This window comes from Rhinichthys klamathensis, unplaced genomic scaffold (assembly GCF_029890125.1).
Source record: "Rhinichthys klamathensis goyatoka isolate OS25496 unplaced genomic scaffold, OSU_Roscu_1.1 h1tg000120l_1, whole genome shotgun sequence".
Lineage (NCBI taxonomy): Eukaryota > Metazoa > Chordata > Actinopteri > Cypriniformes > Leuciscidae > Rhinichthys > Rhinichthys klamathensis.
Window position 1 is genome coordinate 774,527 of NW_026606657.1, and position 13,358 is coordinate 787,884.

Here is a 13,358-nt window from a genome sequence, read left to right on the forward strand (position 1 = left end):
AATCAGAGAATGAATGGCTATCACTGGGCAGGACTGCTTTATGATATTTACACTTGAATGCAACAAAGATACTTGCATTATTGCAAAATCACAAACGGGATCCAACCAAGTCAAGACTTTAAAGGCTGTTGTTAGGTATATCGTGCTTTCTAATAAACCTGGCATTGTAAACTATGAATATTATTGGCTCTGTGGCTTTGAATTACTTATATTTCTCTGTTGTAAATCTCTTTGGTTATAAGCATAATTGTAACTGTAACATAAGGCAAAATGATAATTGATGTTGTCACAGGTTTAGATATATTGCCATTGGCATTTTACCCTCTGGAGGCACCTCCAGCGGGAGTTCTTCTCTATATCAGTGTCAGTGTTTCTGAACTCCCTGAAACGCCTCGAGTTTCTTCCGGGAACGAACACGCTGCAATATTCCTCATTATAATAATTAATACGCAGAATAAAGGGGCGGGGCCTGGTTGAGTTAGTTAGTAGTGTGTTAAACTGGCGGTTATGGAAAGGAGCGGGATATTTCCCAAACACACTCGAAGCGCTCGACCAAACACAACACACTGCTCCAGCCGACCAATCAGAGCACAGTGTGCTTTACAGAAGGAGGGGCTTCATAGAGACAGAAACTAAACAGAGCGTTACTGACAGACTAGCTGCAACAATGGAGAATATGAGGAAAATAATGTGCTTTTGAACATTCAAGCTTGCAAACCTATTCTAGTAGAGCCCAAAAACAAAATCAAGACTTTAAAAAAAGAGCATTGCTTTGAGTGAGTCTTTTGTTTTGTTTTTACTGCTACTACATAATGTGAATCTGTTTTTGCCCTGATGTCCGATTTTTTATTTGTTATGAATTATCTGATCTTGTGGTTTGATCCCATTAAGCTCCATTAAAAAAAAGTTAGATTAGCATTCTCCACAAAATGAGACTTTGACATTGTTGCCACAACAGGAAAGTTGTCATAATATAAAATAATGATATTGTTATGCACACCGTTACCATGATATAAAATGACTCAAAGTGTGATATAAGATTTGATTCATACCGTCCAGCCCTGTGATACTCATCAAAGGTGTGTCTGTGTGTTGCAGATGGGAAGAGGAGCTGTCGAGAAGAGAACAGATGGAGTCGATGGTGGAGACGCTGCAGGAGGTGAGATCACCTGAGCAGGAGCCGTCGAGACGCTCTCGCTGTGATACTAATTACATTTGCCGTTACATGACGTGTGTGTGTCACTTTACGACCCTGAAATCTTGCATGAGTGCACACATCCAGATATCCTGATGCAGGGTAACACACTGGCATTATACAGACAGAGATAAAAATAAAGGTTCTTTACTAGTATGTACGGTTCCATTACGGTACGGTTCCATACGGTTCCACCTTTAACATCAATGAAGTCTTTCCATTCCACAAAAGATTTAAAAAAATTAAAACTGTTTTATGAACTGTTGACTGAAAGGTTCATGAACTGAAAAATGGTTCTTCTAGCATCACTGTGAAACCCCCCCTTTTGGACCGCCTTTATTTTTAAGAATGTCATTAATATGATTTTATAGCCCAAACTTTTCCTGAAGTTACCTTTTACATTTCCAATCTTAAAATGCATTTTAAAATATAGGAAATATATTGAAGAAATATTTGAGATAATTCAAAATACGTCAAGTCTTAAGAAAAAATACCTTTCTGGTCTAAAAAATACGTTTTAAATGAATGCAAAATGTATTTTGGACAACATAAATATATTTACATTGAAAATATATTTATTAAAATTAGCAAACAAATAATATGAGGAAATATATTAGAAATTATACTTCAAGGTGCCAGAAAACACAGTACATTTCCAATCTTAAAATACATTTTGAGTGAATGCAAAATGTATTTTTCAAAATTTATCTGCAAATGTATAGTGCAATCAAAAGTGATTTGTGATTTGTTAAAGAATGAATATTAAACAACCACACATCATACCATCATGCTAAAATACATGATGAGTAAAGTTCACACACATGTGATCTGAGCAAATATAAGCTGTGTCCCAATTCAGAGGCTGCGTCCTTCGAAGGCCGTGAAGGTCAGACCGAGCGTGTTAAATGGGACGGTCTAGCTTACAGAGGATTGTTCTTGTCGTCTAGCAACTGTGACAGCTGCCGTTCACAGTCAGGTTTGTACTGGACTTTTTTGAAAGTTATATTCAACTGTCTGAAAATAAAACAGGGTTCGCAACTTGTCTAAACATGTTCACCATGGTCCATTTCTGTACATAATAAAGAGTATCTTAGTAAGATATAAGTCAACATTTGAACCCAAGACCTGGGACCTGGGGGGGGGGGGGTTCCAGGGGGGCTCGACTCCCCCGATTAACCCATGAGACCTCCTGAAAGCCTGAAAAAAGAAAAATTTGAAGGGGGATCTCAAATTTTGTCAAAAAGATACAAAATTACATATTTTATTGTCACCAGTGTTCATTTCGTTAATGAAAACTATGACGAAAAATGTACGTTGATGACCTTTTTTCCCCTGACTAAGACAAGACGATGAGAAGAGGACACCCACGCCATTATTAAACCATAAGTGTGACTATATAAACACATGCAATATCCTTGACAACTGAAATGTATTTAAAAAAATAAAAACTTGACCAAAACCACTTATTTTTGTCGAATAAAGGAGGAGACAACACATTACAGACTGTTTTTACGAGCGTTCATGCTTACGGTTGCCAGATTTCAATAATTTAAACCCCAGTCAGAGCTTTTCTGTTAAAAGAGCCCGTTTTCTACCCGGTCTTTTCAATAGTATCTGGCAACCATGTGCGCGCGCTTTCTACACTGCTGAAGAAGCGCGGATGATCCATTTCTGTACATAATAAAGAGTATCTTAGTAAGATATAAGTCAACAGCCATAAAAGAACAATTTGAAGGGGGATCTCAAATTTGGTCAAAAAGATAAAAAATTACATATTTTATTGTCACCAGTGTTCATTTAGTTAACGAAAACTATGACGAAAAATGTACGTTGATGACCTTTTTTCCCCCGGACTAAGACAAGACGATGAGAGAGGACACCCATGCCATTATTAAACCATAACTGTGACTATATCAACACATGCAATATCCTTTGACAAAAAAGACGAGACTGAAATGTATTTAAAAAAAATAAAAACTTGACCAAAACCACTTATTTTTGTCGAATAAAGGAGGAGACAACACATTACAGACTGTTTTTACGAGCGGTCATGCTTACGGCTGCCAGATTTCAATAATTTAAACCCCAGTCAGAGCTTTTCTGTTAAAAGAGCCCGTTTTCTACCCGGTCTTTTCAATAGTATCTGGCAACCATGTGCGCGTGCTTTCTACACTGCTGAAGAAGCGCGGATGATCCATTTCTGTACATAATAAAGAGTATCTTAGTAAGATATAAGTCAACATTTGAACACAAGACCTAAAGAAACTATAACTTTTTGCCACACCTGCCAATGGCTGGTGACTTAAGAAAATTTACCAGCCATAAATATTTTTTTACCAGCCATGAAACCTAGATTAATCCTTATTAAAGTTACAAAAATTATTCAGTCAAGAGAATTTAGTGATTGTTCTTTGACATTATTTTGTTGTTTGATCAACATTAAAAATACAGACAGCAGCGGGACTATTAGGCTCCTGTCACTTTAAGAGCTAATGCATGGATCCAATATACTGATACACAACTGTTTACGTTCATAACCGACTATGTTTACAAGGATACTTGCCAAGATGGGCATTTAGTCATCGTTTAGTTTGAATATGTCTGTCCAAGCGCAAGAAGACGTGTAATAGAGCTCAGTTTGCGCACAGAAAACTTCCCAGAAGTTCCCACACAGTGCGCAAATAAAGAATTGAGTTCCCTTTCGCATCTTCTTGCTTGAATATTTAAATTGGCAAGGCTTTAACTTTCATGGCGATGCAACACTCCCATCAGCTGGCCTGATCGTCGTTCACGTTTGTTTATGTTCGGACAATTTTGCATTGTTAGAATTCATGAAAATGTTGCAAATGACATTGTTTCATATTTTTACTCGCATTTGGCGCTTGACGAGTGTTCATTTTAGGCCCTGTTTGAATCGCTTTAAAGTTTTATGTTCTACATTTGTGTCATTAGATATTTGAGTAAGTTGAAACCCAATACTTGGATTCGTCACCAGCGTGCAATGAATTCTGGGTAGGCAAGTCTGCGAAGGATTCATCTGTTGTATCCTTTATTTCCCGGGAAAAGAAGGATGCATTTTGAAGCCGGATTTTATGCAGGCTTCGAATTATGACAGCCTTCGTTGCGCAGCGGTGACGCAATCGGCCTTCGAATGCAGCCTCTGAATTGGGATGTAGCTTTAAACTAGTGTGTGTGTGTGTGACAATCTGGGTCAGGATGCATTTAAGCGTGTCGGTGTTTAAACATGACATCAGAAGCCGAACTACTGGACCGCCACATCAACAGTAGTGCTGCATCCCATGTCTCGAACGCCCCATATTCCCCAGAATCACACTGCAGGTGTGAGATTCATCTTCTGCTGAAGCAGCGGGAAAATCAATAAACGGCTGCATCTGTTTGTATTGGATTATGGGTCAGCAAAAGCGCAGAGGAGAGAACCGTCCCCGGAGAGCCCAAACATGCCCATCTTTCCCAGTTCTGCCCTGAGCCGTATGGATTTCCTCTCCAACCTTCAGCCTTTCATTAGACTGGAGTGTGTGTTGTGTTCAAGCTGGGGTGATTGTGCTTTAGGCCGTTTAACATGAACATCTGTAGGCTTTATTATTAAAGTGATGTGAAGGGCTGTTGTAAGCTATCTATCTAATAACAAAAACATGTCTATTTTATTCATTTAATTGAACTGCAAATGTGACCTAAAAGTGACAAAACATTTCTATTTCAAATAAATGCTGTTGAAATTTCTGCTCATCAAAGAATCCTGAAAAGCAATGTTTCCACAAAAGGATTAAGCAGCACAGCTGTTTTTAATATTGATAATAATCAGAAATGTTTCTTGAGGATCAAGATGATTTCTGAAGGATCATGTGACACTGAAGACTGGAGTAATGATGCTGAAAATTCAGCTTTGATCACAGGAATAAATTACATTTTAATATACACTACCGTTCAAAAGTTTGGGGTCGGTACGATTTTAAATACTTTTAAAAGAATTCTCTTCTGCTAACCATGGCTGCGCTTATTTGATTAAAAATACAACAAAAATCAGTTATAGTATTAAATATTATTCCAGTGTAAATCAGCTGTTTTCTGTGTGAATATATAGTAAAGTGTAATTTATTCCTGTGATCAAAGCTGAATTTTCAGCATCACCAGTGTCAGTGTCTTCAGTGTCAAATGATCCTTCACAAATCAGTATAATATGAGGATTTGATGCTCAAGAAACATTTATTATTATTATCAATGTTGAAACAGTTGTTGGTCTGTCAGTTGTACAGTTTTTTTTTTTTTTTTGTAGGATTCTTTGATGAATAGGGTTAGGGTTAGAATCTTTTGTAACATTATAAATGTCTTTACTGTCACTTTCGATCAAATTAATTATTCCTTGATAAATAAAAGTATTGATTTCTTTCCTCAATCAAGTATTGATAAAATTCTCACTGACCCCAAACTTTTGAACGGTAGTGTATATAAAAAAAAAAAAAAGTTATTTTAAATTGTAATAATATTACACAATATTTCTGTTGTTACTGTATTTTTGACCAAATAAAAAATGGTTTTAATGGTTGTCAATGGAGACGCTTTGTATAGAAGCGAAAACTAACCAGCTAAACCTAAACCCAGACCCAGAGTGAAATGTCATCACACACAGGCTGTTTAATGTATTCTTATGTTGCTTTGCTTTTGTGTCTGTGTGTGTGTGTGTGTTTTCAGAACGTGAACGAGTCTGAAGCCGCTCAGGACGGGTTGAACGAGAAGGTTGAAAGACTGAAAGCTGAACTGGTGGTCTTTAAGAGCCTCATGAGCGATGTGAGTATGTCCACACACAGACCATTTCTTCCCTGAGTGACGTTCCCGTAAGGTTATAAACAAACGTTCTTCCAGGAACGTTAATAAAGCGTTCGTTTAATAATGTTCTCAAAACATCAGATGGAATGTTTTGTCTGATATGTTTCAGTTTAACATTTAGAGAACATTCAAAAGTAACATTTCCATAATGTTTGCAAAATGATCAAATGGAATGTTCCCTTAAAATTTGCATAAACAATAAACGACATTTTGAACTTTCATAAAGCATTTAGTGGAGGATAAAAAACGTTTTTTATACCTTAATGGGAATGTTAGCATTTTTTATATCATGTTAAGTTCATAAAGTTCAGTGTAATTACTGTGCTTTATCACATCATCAGATCCCTGTTTGCAGTCCCAATAAAACGTAATATTTCATGTGAATGTTGTTTTCACTACATTTGATAAGAATCTCAATCAGGTGTTTATTAGCTTAAGTTAACCCAGTGACTGTGTGTTTTCCACGACTTCTGTTTCGTGACAGCAGAGAAATTTCCCCTGCGGCAGGCAACACACACATGCCCACATTGTCATTGTTTCAGTATAAAACACATACACACCTTCAGTTTATACCAGCTGATCTGGATGGTGAGGAATGAATAAACGGTTTATCCTGGATTAACGGGTTAGCGTTAAACTTTGCTCGACTCGGATTGCCTCGTCTGTCAGCTAGTCATTCACACGAGTGTCACCGTGTGCCGGTAAATATTAGAAATAGATTTGGGGCAATAAAAACTGAACTGAAATCTGTATTTATTATAAAGGCTGGCGGGCGATGCCGCTCTAGAGCCGTAGAGAACCGGAGGAAAATCCTGGACCTGAAAGTAAGAGAGAATGCAAGACATGATCTGTGTTTAATAAAGGAAAACAATTGCTTTGATTCGTTTGATTCGCATCTGTTTCTTGCACTCTGTGTGTTGTGTTTTTAATGAACAAACCACACACACACACAGAGGGACGCATTAGTTCAGCATCTGCGGTTTGGTGCTCTGCCTTTTCCTCTTCTACATACACAATAAATGAGTCAGAGCAATTGTTTCCCATGAGGCCTTTAGGTGAAATGAACTGCTCGAGTTTGTTGCGTGCAGCCTGTGGATTCACCACAAGACTAACTTGTTGGTCTTAGCATCTGTGTGCAATGACATTGATTTATTATGACTGATGTGATTGGCGTTCAGCATGAGATTACAGTGATCTGAAGTGATCCCGTGGCATAGTGTGTTTTTAAGAGAATGAGTTTCTTGGTTTGGATCAGTTTATTCACCTATATAAATACTGCAGCTAAATATGATTATCAATGAATCCTTTTGCACTCAGTTCAGTTATTTATATGCGACAACTGCATTTTCCAACCCAATTCACTCCAGAAAAAAGAGTTTTCATGAATGCAGTGTGTAGGAGAGAACCAAACTGAACAATCAGTTCTTAATGCAATGTGTATTTTGTTAATGTGCATGTAATTTATTAGAAAAATGAATTTGAATAAATATTAAAATAGATATTTTTAGTCTTTATTTAAAAAAACTAATATTTATGCTTTTTTTTTTTAAATATATATTTTTCTTTTAAATTTGTAAAAAAAATTATTTTAAATATATCGTTTTTAAATAATTTTAAAATATACAAAAAATTTATATAAAATTTTTTAACATTTATTTTCAAAATAAATAAGTATAAATTAGAAAAATTATAAATTTGAACTAATTTGCTCATCGATTGGACCATCTTTAATAATTAAATTGTGTCATTTATGGTTACAATAGAAAAGTGGATTTATTTTGCTTAAGGGATAGTTCACCCATCATTTACTCACCCTCATGTTGTTCCAAACCTGTATGAGTTTCTTTCTTCTGTTGAACAAAAAAAATAAGATATTTTGAATGTTGGTAATTAGACAGTTGACAGCACCCATTGACTTCCATGGTAAGAAAATAAATACTATGGAAGTCAATGGGTGCCGTCAACTGTCTGATTACCAACATTCTTCAAAATATCATCTTTTGTGTTGTTTGAGGGTAAGTAATGAAAACATTTTCATTTTTGGTTGAACTATCTCTTTACTTGTTCAGACAGGCAGTATGTGCTTCACTACATGGACAATTGGAGTGTCACACCTGTTAATAAATGCGGCTGTCAAATCAAATACTGACTGTATTTAGCCCATGTCAACATGGCAAAACTTTGCAGTGTGCACGTGGCCTATGTGTAAATATAGAGGCATGGGAGTGAGAATAAAGTGACGATTGCTTTTTTTAAAGCTACAGATATTTATAGGCCAGGTTTGGAGACAAACTGTGACTAAGCACAAATCTAATGACATTACAAATGTCATTCTTGTTTCTCCAGCATCATAATAGTTTGCACACCAATAGTTTTCTTCTCATTTTCTAACACTGCTCGAATCTTTGTTTAGCAAATGTCCGACCTCGACTCCAAGATTCAGGAGAAAGCCATGAAGGTGGACATGGACATCTGCAGGAGAATCGACATCACGGCCAAACTGTGTGACGTGGCTCAGCAGAGGAACTCAGAGGACATGTCCAAGATGTTCAACATCAGTCCTTCCAGAGCGCCAGCAGACAGGGTGCGTAAAACACACAGATCGCACGAGTAAAACTGCTGAGGAAGGATCTTTACTGCAGTGCACACAAGGTTGTCACACTGCATTGCTGCCAAACACACACTATATGTCCATGGCTTTTAATATGCCTGTAATATTCTTGGTCTCAGGCGGCGGTTGCATGCAGAAAGAAGGAGAAGAAGCAGGTCTCGGATGAGGAAAGCTCAGAGATGGATGCTGATCCCAGCACTTCAGAGGAGGACGTTCCCTTTAACATCACAGACGAGATGAAGCGCATGTTCAACCAGCTGTGAGTCCAGTGTCAGACTGCAGTCAGAGATTGCTTCATGTCTGTACTCTGTCTCCATCGAGTGGTGATGACAAGAATTGCAGACGGAGAGAAGCAATGGGGGGGGGGGTGGGGGGTTGGGGGGGTAGGCTTTTTCCATGCATTTCCAGTGAACGGGGAGTGAGGTTTTCATCTTTTGACCATGTAAAGCTTCAATCTCTGTGTTTCTCTGTTTGAGCATCTGATTCTTACTCCTGTTAAGAGCTTCATCTACTTTCGCAGAAATTTTCTACAGCATTTATTCATTTTAATTCCTGAATTTGATTTATGCAAAAATGTTTTTGAGTTTACTGACTCAAATTAATGATTAATTTAATTACAAATTATAAATCATGTTCAGGTGGAGTGCTTCTTTAAATTGACCCTTTCACACTAAAGTCACATTGGAAAACAACAGACCCAGCTAACAATATGTTCTCTGTAAACGTCTAGTTTCTTCATGGTTATGTTAAAAACATTTCAAGAACCAAGTATAAAACCTTTTGAGAATATTTTTAAAGACGAGTGGCCGCTTGACTAAGACGGCTAAGACTAGTCTTAAAAGTTTTTTTTCAAGACTGTTTCCTAACTTTTTAAAGTCAGTTACATAAAAAGGTAGATAAGTCTTATTTGAATTGGATAAGTAAGACTGATTACCTCTTAGCTAACTGCTAGTTAGTCAAACTGGGTCTAAGTTTACGCAACTGGTCCCAGATAACTTTGAACGAACATTGTATTAAAGGTTACTGGAAGAATATTTGAGGGAAAACTCGTGAATATAGTCTCTATATGTATGTTTGTATGTATTCGTCCTGTTTTGTGCTTCACTCTTGTCTTGTCCGTGATTGTCTTCACTGCCTGCTCTTTCTCTCTCCTCTTTTTCTGTCCCTTTGTTTTTCCTGGCGTGCAGACATTGTTCAGATAACTCATTTGTTGCTAGGCGGGAGACGTTTGATGTCGATGATGACTGTGACAGTCTGACGTGGGAGGAGAACGACGATACGCTCCTGCTATGGGAAGATTTCACCAACTACAACATACCCTGTGCCCTTACCAACAGCAGCGGTGCTCTCGACTGCAACGGAGACGCTCCCGACACGGTGAGTTATATCATCTATATCACCAGCAGCCATATCACCCTGTAGCCCAATACTGGTTGCCCACTGAAGCTAAGCAGGGCTGAGCCTGGTTAGTACCTGGATGGGAGACCTCCTGAGAAAATCAGGTTGCTGCTGGAAGAGGTGTTAGTGAGGCCAGCAGGGGGCGCTCACCCTGTGGTCTATGTGGGTCCTAACGCCCCAGTATAGTGACGGGGACACTATACTGTCAAAGAGCACCGTCCTTCGGATGAGACGTTAAACCGAGGTCCTGACTCTCTGTGGTCATTAAAAATCCCATGGCACTTCTCGTAAAGAGTAGGGGTGTAACCTCGGTGTCCTGGCCACATTCCACCCATTGGCCTCCTAATAATCCCCATCCACTGAATTGGCTCTATCACTCTCTCTCCTCTCCAACTATAGCTGGTGTGTGGTGAGCGCACTGGCGCCGTTGTACTGTGGCTGCCGTCGCATCATCCAAGTGGATGCTGCACACTGGTGCTGGTTGAGGAGAGAACCCCTGATATGATTGTAAAGCGCTTTGGGTGTACAGTAGTACATATGAAAGCGCTATTATAAATGCCTCATTCATTCATTCATTCATATACACTACTACTGTTCAGCTCTGAGTGACTGCGGATGAATATGAGCCTTCACAATAGATGATGCTTTACAATGAACTCAATACATACAACAAGAAATTTACAACACTTCAAATCCCTCAGTTCTCCATCTCTGAAAAGCCGAGCCGATGTTGATTCTTGTTTTATTACGAGCTCGGTCTCGTTCTCTTTTCTCCAGCTGACTCTCCTCTGTTCGGAGTTTGTTTAAAACGGGTGATTCTCCGGAGGTTGGAGATTTAGCGGCTCCATGTCAACATTTCTCACTCGTTGTGACACTAACCTCTGACCTCTTACACCACACACACACAACTAACCTCTGACCTCACACACACACACACACAACTAACCTCTGACCTCTCACACCAGACACGCGTCAAAGCACCCTAGCAACTTTACTCTATTTACAGATATGATGAGACACACACACACACACACCAGACACACAGCAAAGCACCCGAGCAACTTTACTCTATTTACAGATGAGACACACACACACACACACACACACACACACACAGCAAAGCACCCAAGCAACTTTACTCTATTTACAGATATGATGACACACACACACACACACGCACACACACCAGACACACAACAAAGCACCCGAGCAACTTTACTCTATTTACAGATATGATGAGACACACACACACACACCAGACACACAGCAAAGCACCCGAGCAACTTTACTCTATTTACAGATATGAGACACACACACACACACACACACACACACACACACAGCAAAGCACCCAAGCAACTTTACTCTATTTACAGATATGATGAGACACACACACACACACACACACACAGCAAAGCACCCAAGCAACTTTACTCTATTTACAGATATGATGAGACACACACACACACACACACACACACACACACACACACACACACACACACACACACACACACACACACACACACACCAGACACACAGCAAAGCACCCGAGCAACTTTACTCTATTTACAGATATGATGAGACACACACACACACAGCAAAGCACCCGAGCAACTTTACTCTATTTACAGATATGATGAGACACACACACACACACACACACACACACACACAGCAAAGCACCCGAGCAACTTTACAGATATGATGAGACACACACACACACACACACACCAGACACACAGCAAAGCACCCGAGCAACTTTACTCTATTTACAGATATGATGAGACACACACACACACAGCAAAGCACCCGAGCAACTTTACTCTATTTACAGATATGAAGAGACACACGGGCGAGTGACACATGTACACAATTTCCCACAAAAACCATCCCGACCGGTCTAAAACACTTATAATAGGCTTACCATAGTGAATCAGGGTAAGACAAAAACACATTTTGGATGAAGGACTGATGATGTATTGACTCGTTATTTAAATGTTGTTGATTTAAAAAAAGATGTCTCTTAAGCTCATCAAAAAAAGCTGCATCTGTGATGCAAAACTGAATTTTCAGCGTCATTACTCCAGTCACATGATCCTTCAGAACTCATTCTGATTGGCTGTCGTGCTGCTTCATATTTTTGAGGCAACCATGATAGATTTTTCTTTTCAGGATTGTTAGATAAATAAAAAAGTTCAAAAGAACAACAATTATTTGAAATAGAAATCTTTTGTCGCATTTTAAATGTCTTTGCTGTCACTTTTGATCAGTTTAATGCATCCTTGCTGAATAAAAGTATTCATTTCTTTCAAAAAACTTTTGGAAAGTAGTGTATCGTGTTGTCGTTCTCAGTACATCTGTACAGATTGAGAGGAAATATGAGTGAAATGAGTCTGTTTCTCTGTTGTGCCTCTCAGGACGGCAGTCTCGGCAGTCTCATCGATGAGACCGAGTCTCTTTTCAAGACCAGAGAGCAGGAATATCAAAAGACAATCGGACAAATTGAGGTTCGAATGTGCCTGTTTTTCTCTTTTGCCTGTGATTGGTTATGATTGTGTTTGTCCCCCGTCTGAACCTCTTTTCGTTTATGACGGAGTTGAAGGTGTCTGGGATTAAGTATCGTCCTCTCTCTCACACAGGTGGAGTTGGCCACCGCTAAGAGTGACATGAACAGACACCTGCACGAGTACATGGAGATGTGCAGCATGAAGCGAGGGCTGGATGTGCAGATGGAGACCTGCAGGAGAATGATCAAGGGTGGCAGGTGATCTCACAGATCATTCAGACAATACAAGCCTTTTGCTAATAACAGATTATAGTATGTCTACTGTTTATAGTCTTCAAAAGTGCTAAAGACAAAGCCTAACAGAAGGCCTTTTCACACTCAACATCCTTATTTGCATATTTGCGGTGTCAGTGTCATTGATTGTTGGATGAATGACACCAAATATATCATTAGAGTTGTCAAAAAGTACCGACTTGGTACCGAAGTCAACTCTTTTTGACAACTCTGATAGATTTGGTGTCATTTATCCCATGAAACTTAAAAATGTGACGATACCAGCCTTTCCCTCTAGCATTTGAACGCTGTTGAACGGATTCTTAAACACCTCTGATTGGCCACATAGACAGTATAAGAAATGGACAGAGCCATCTCATTGGAACTCAGTTGAGACAGTTGAAGCCCATTTTTAGCGATTTTTGAGCACTTCCGTTCCTGACACGCAGACTGAAACCGACTCAAACTAAGCTTGATGACGTGAGCAACCTGTCTGACAGACGTTAATCTTCTAGTAGCTGTGCGTG

The 13,358-nt window shown here is 38.9% G+C and overlaps 1 protein-coding gene and 1 pseudogene across 4 annotated transcripts in view; both read left to right on the forward strand.

Annotated features, from left to right (window-relative positions):
* Positions 1 to 13,358, forward strand: part of iffo2b (intermediate filament family orphan 2b) — a 33,924-nt gene that overhangs the window by 18,153 nt on the left and 2,413 nt on the right. Inside the window, exons 2-9 of one of the 4 annotated variants that reach the window (XM_056255335.1) lie at positions 1,099 to 1,159; positions 5,906 to 6,001; positions 6,805 to 6,864; positions 8,454 to 8,624; positions 8,771 to 8,910; positions 9,839 to 10,028; positions 12,470 to 12,559; positions 12,692 to 12,816. In XM_056255335.1, the coding sequence (XP_056111310.1) occupies positions 1,099 to 1,159; positions 5,906 to 6,001; positions 6,805 to 6,864; positions 8,454 to 8,624; positions 8,771 to 8,910; positions 9,839 to 10,028; positions 12,470 to 12,559; positions 12,692 to 12,816 (933 nt within the window). The remainder of the gene's footprint in view (positions 1 to 1,098; positions 1,160 to 5,905; positions 6,002 to 6,804; positions 6,865 to 8,453; positions 8,625 to 8,770; positions 8,911 to 9,838; positions 10,029 to 12,469; positions 12,560 to 12,691; positions 12,817 to 13,358) is intronic. The other 3 variants (XM_056255336.1, XM_056255337.1, XM_056255338.1) reach the window with 3 other exon arrangements.
* On the forward strand, positions 10,050 to 10,166 carry LOC130088541 (5S ribosomal RNA; annotated as a pseudogene).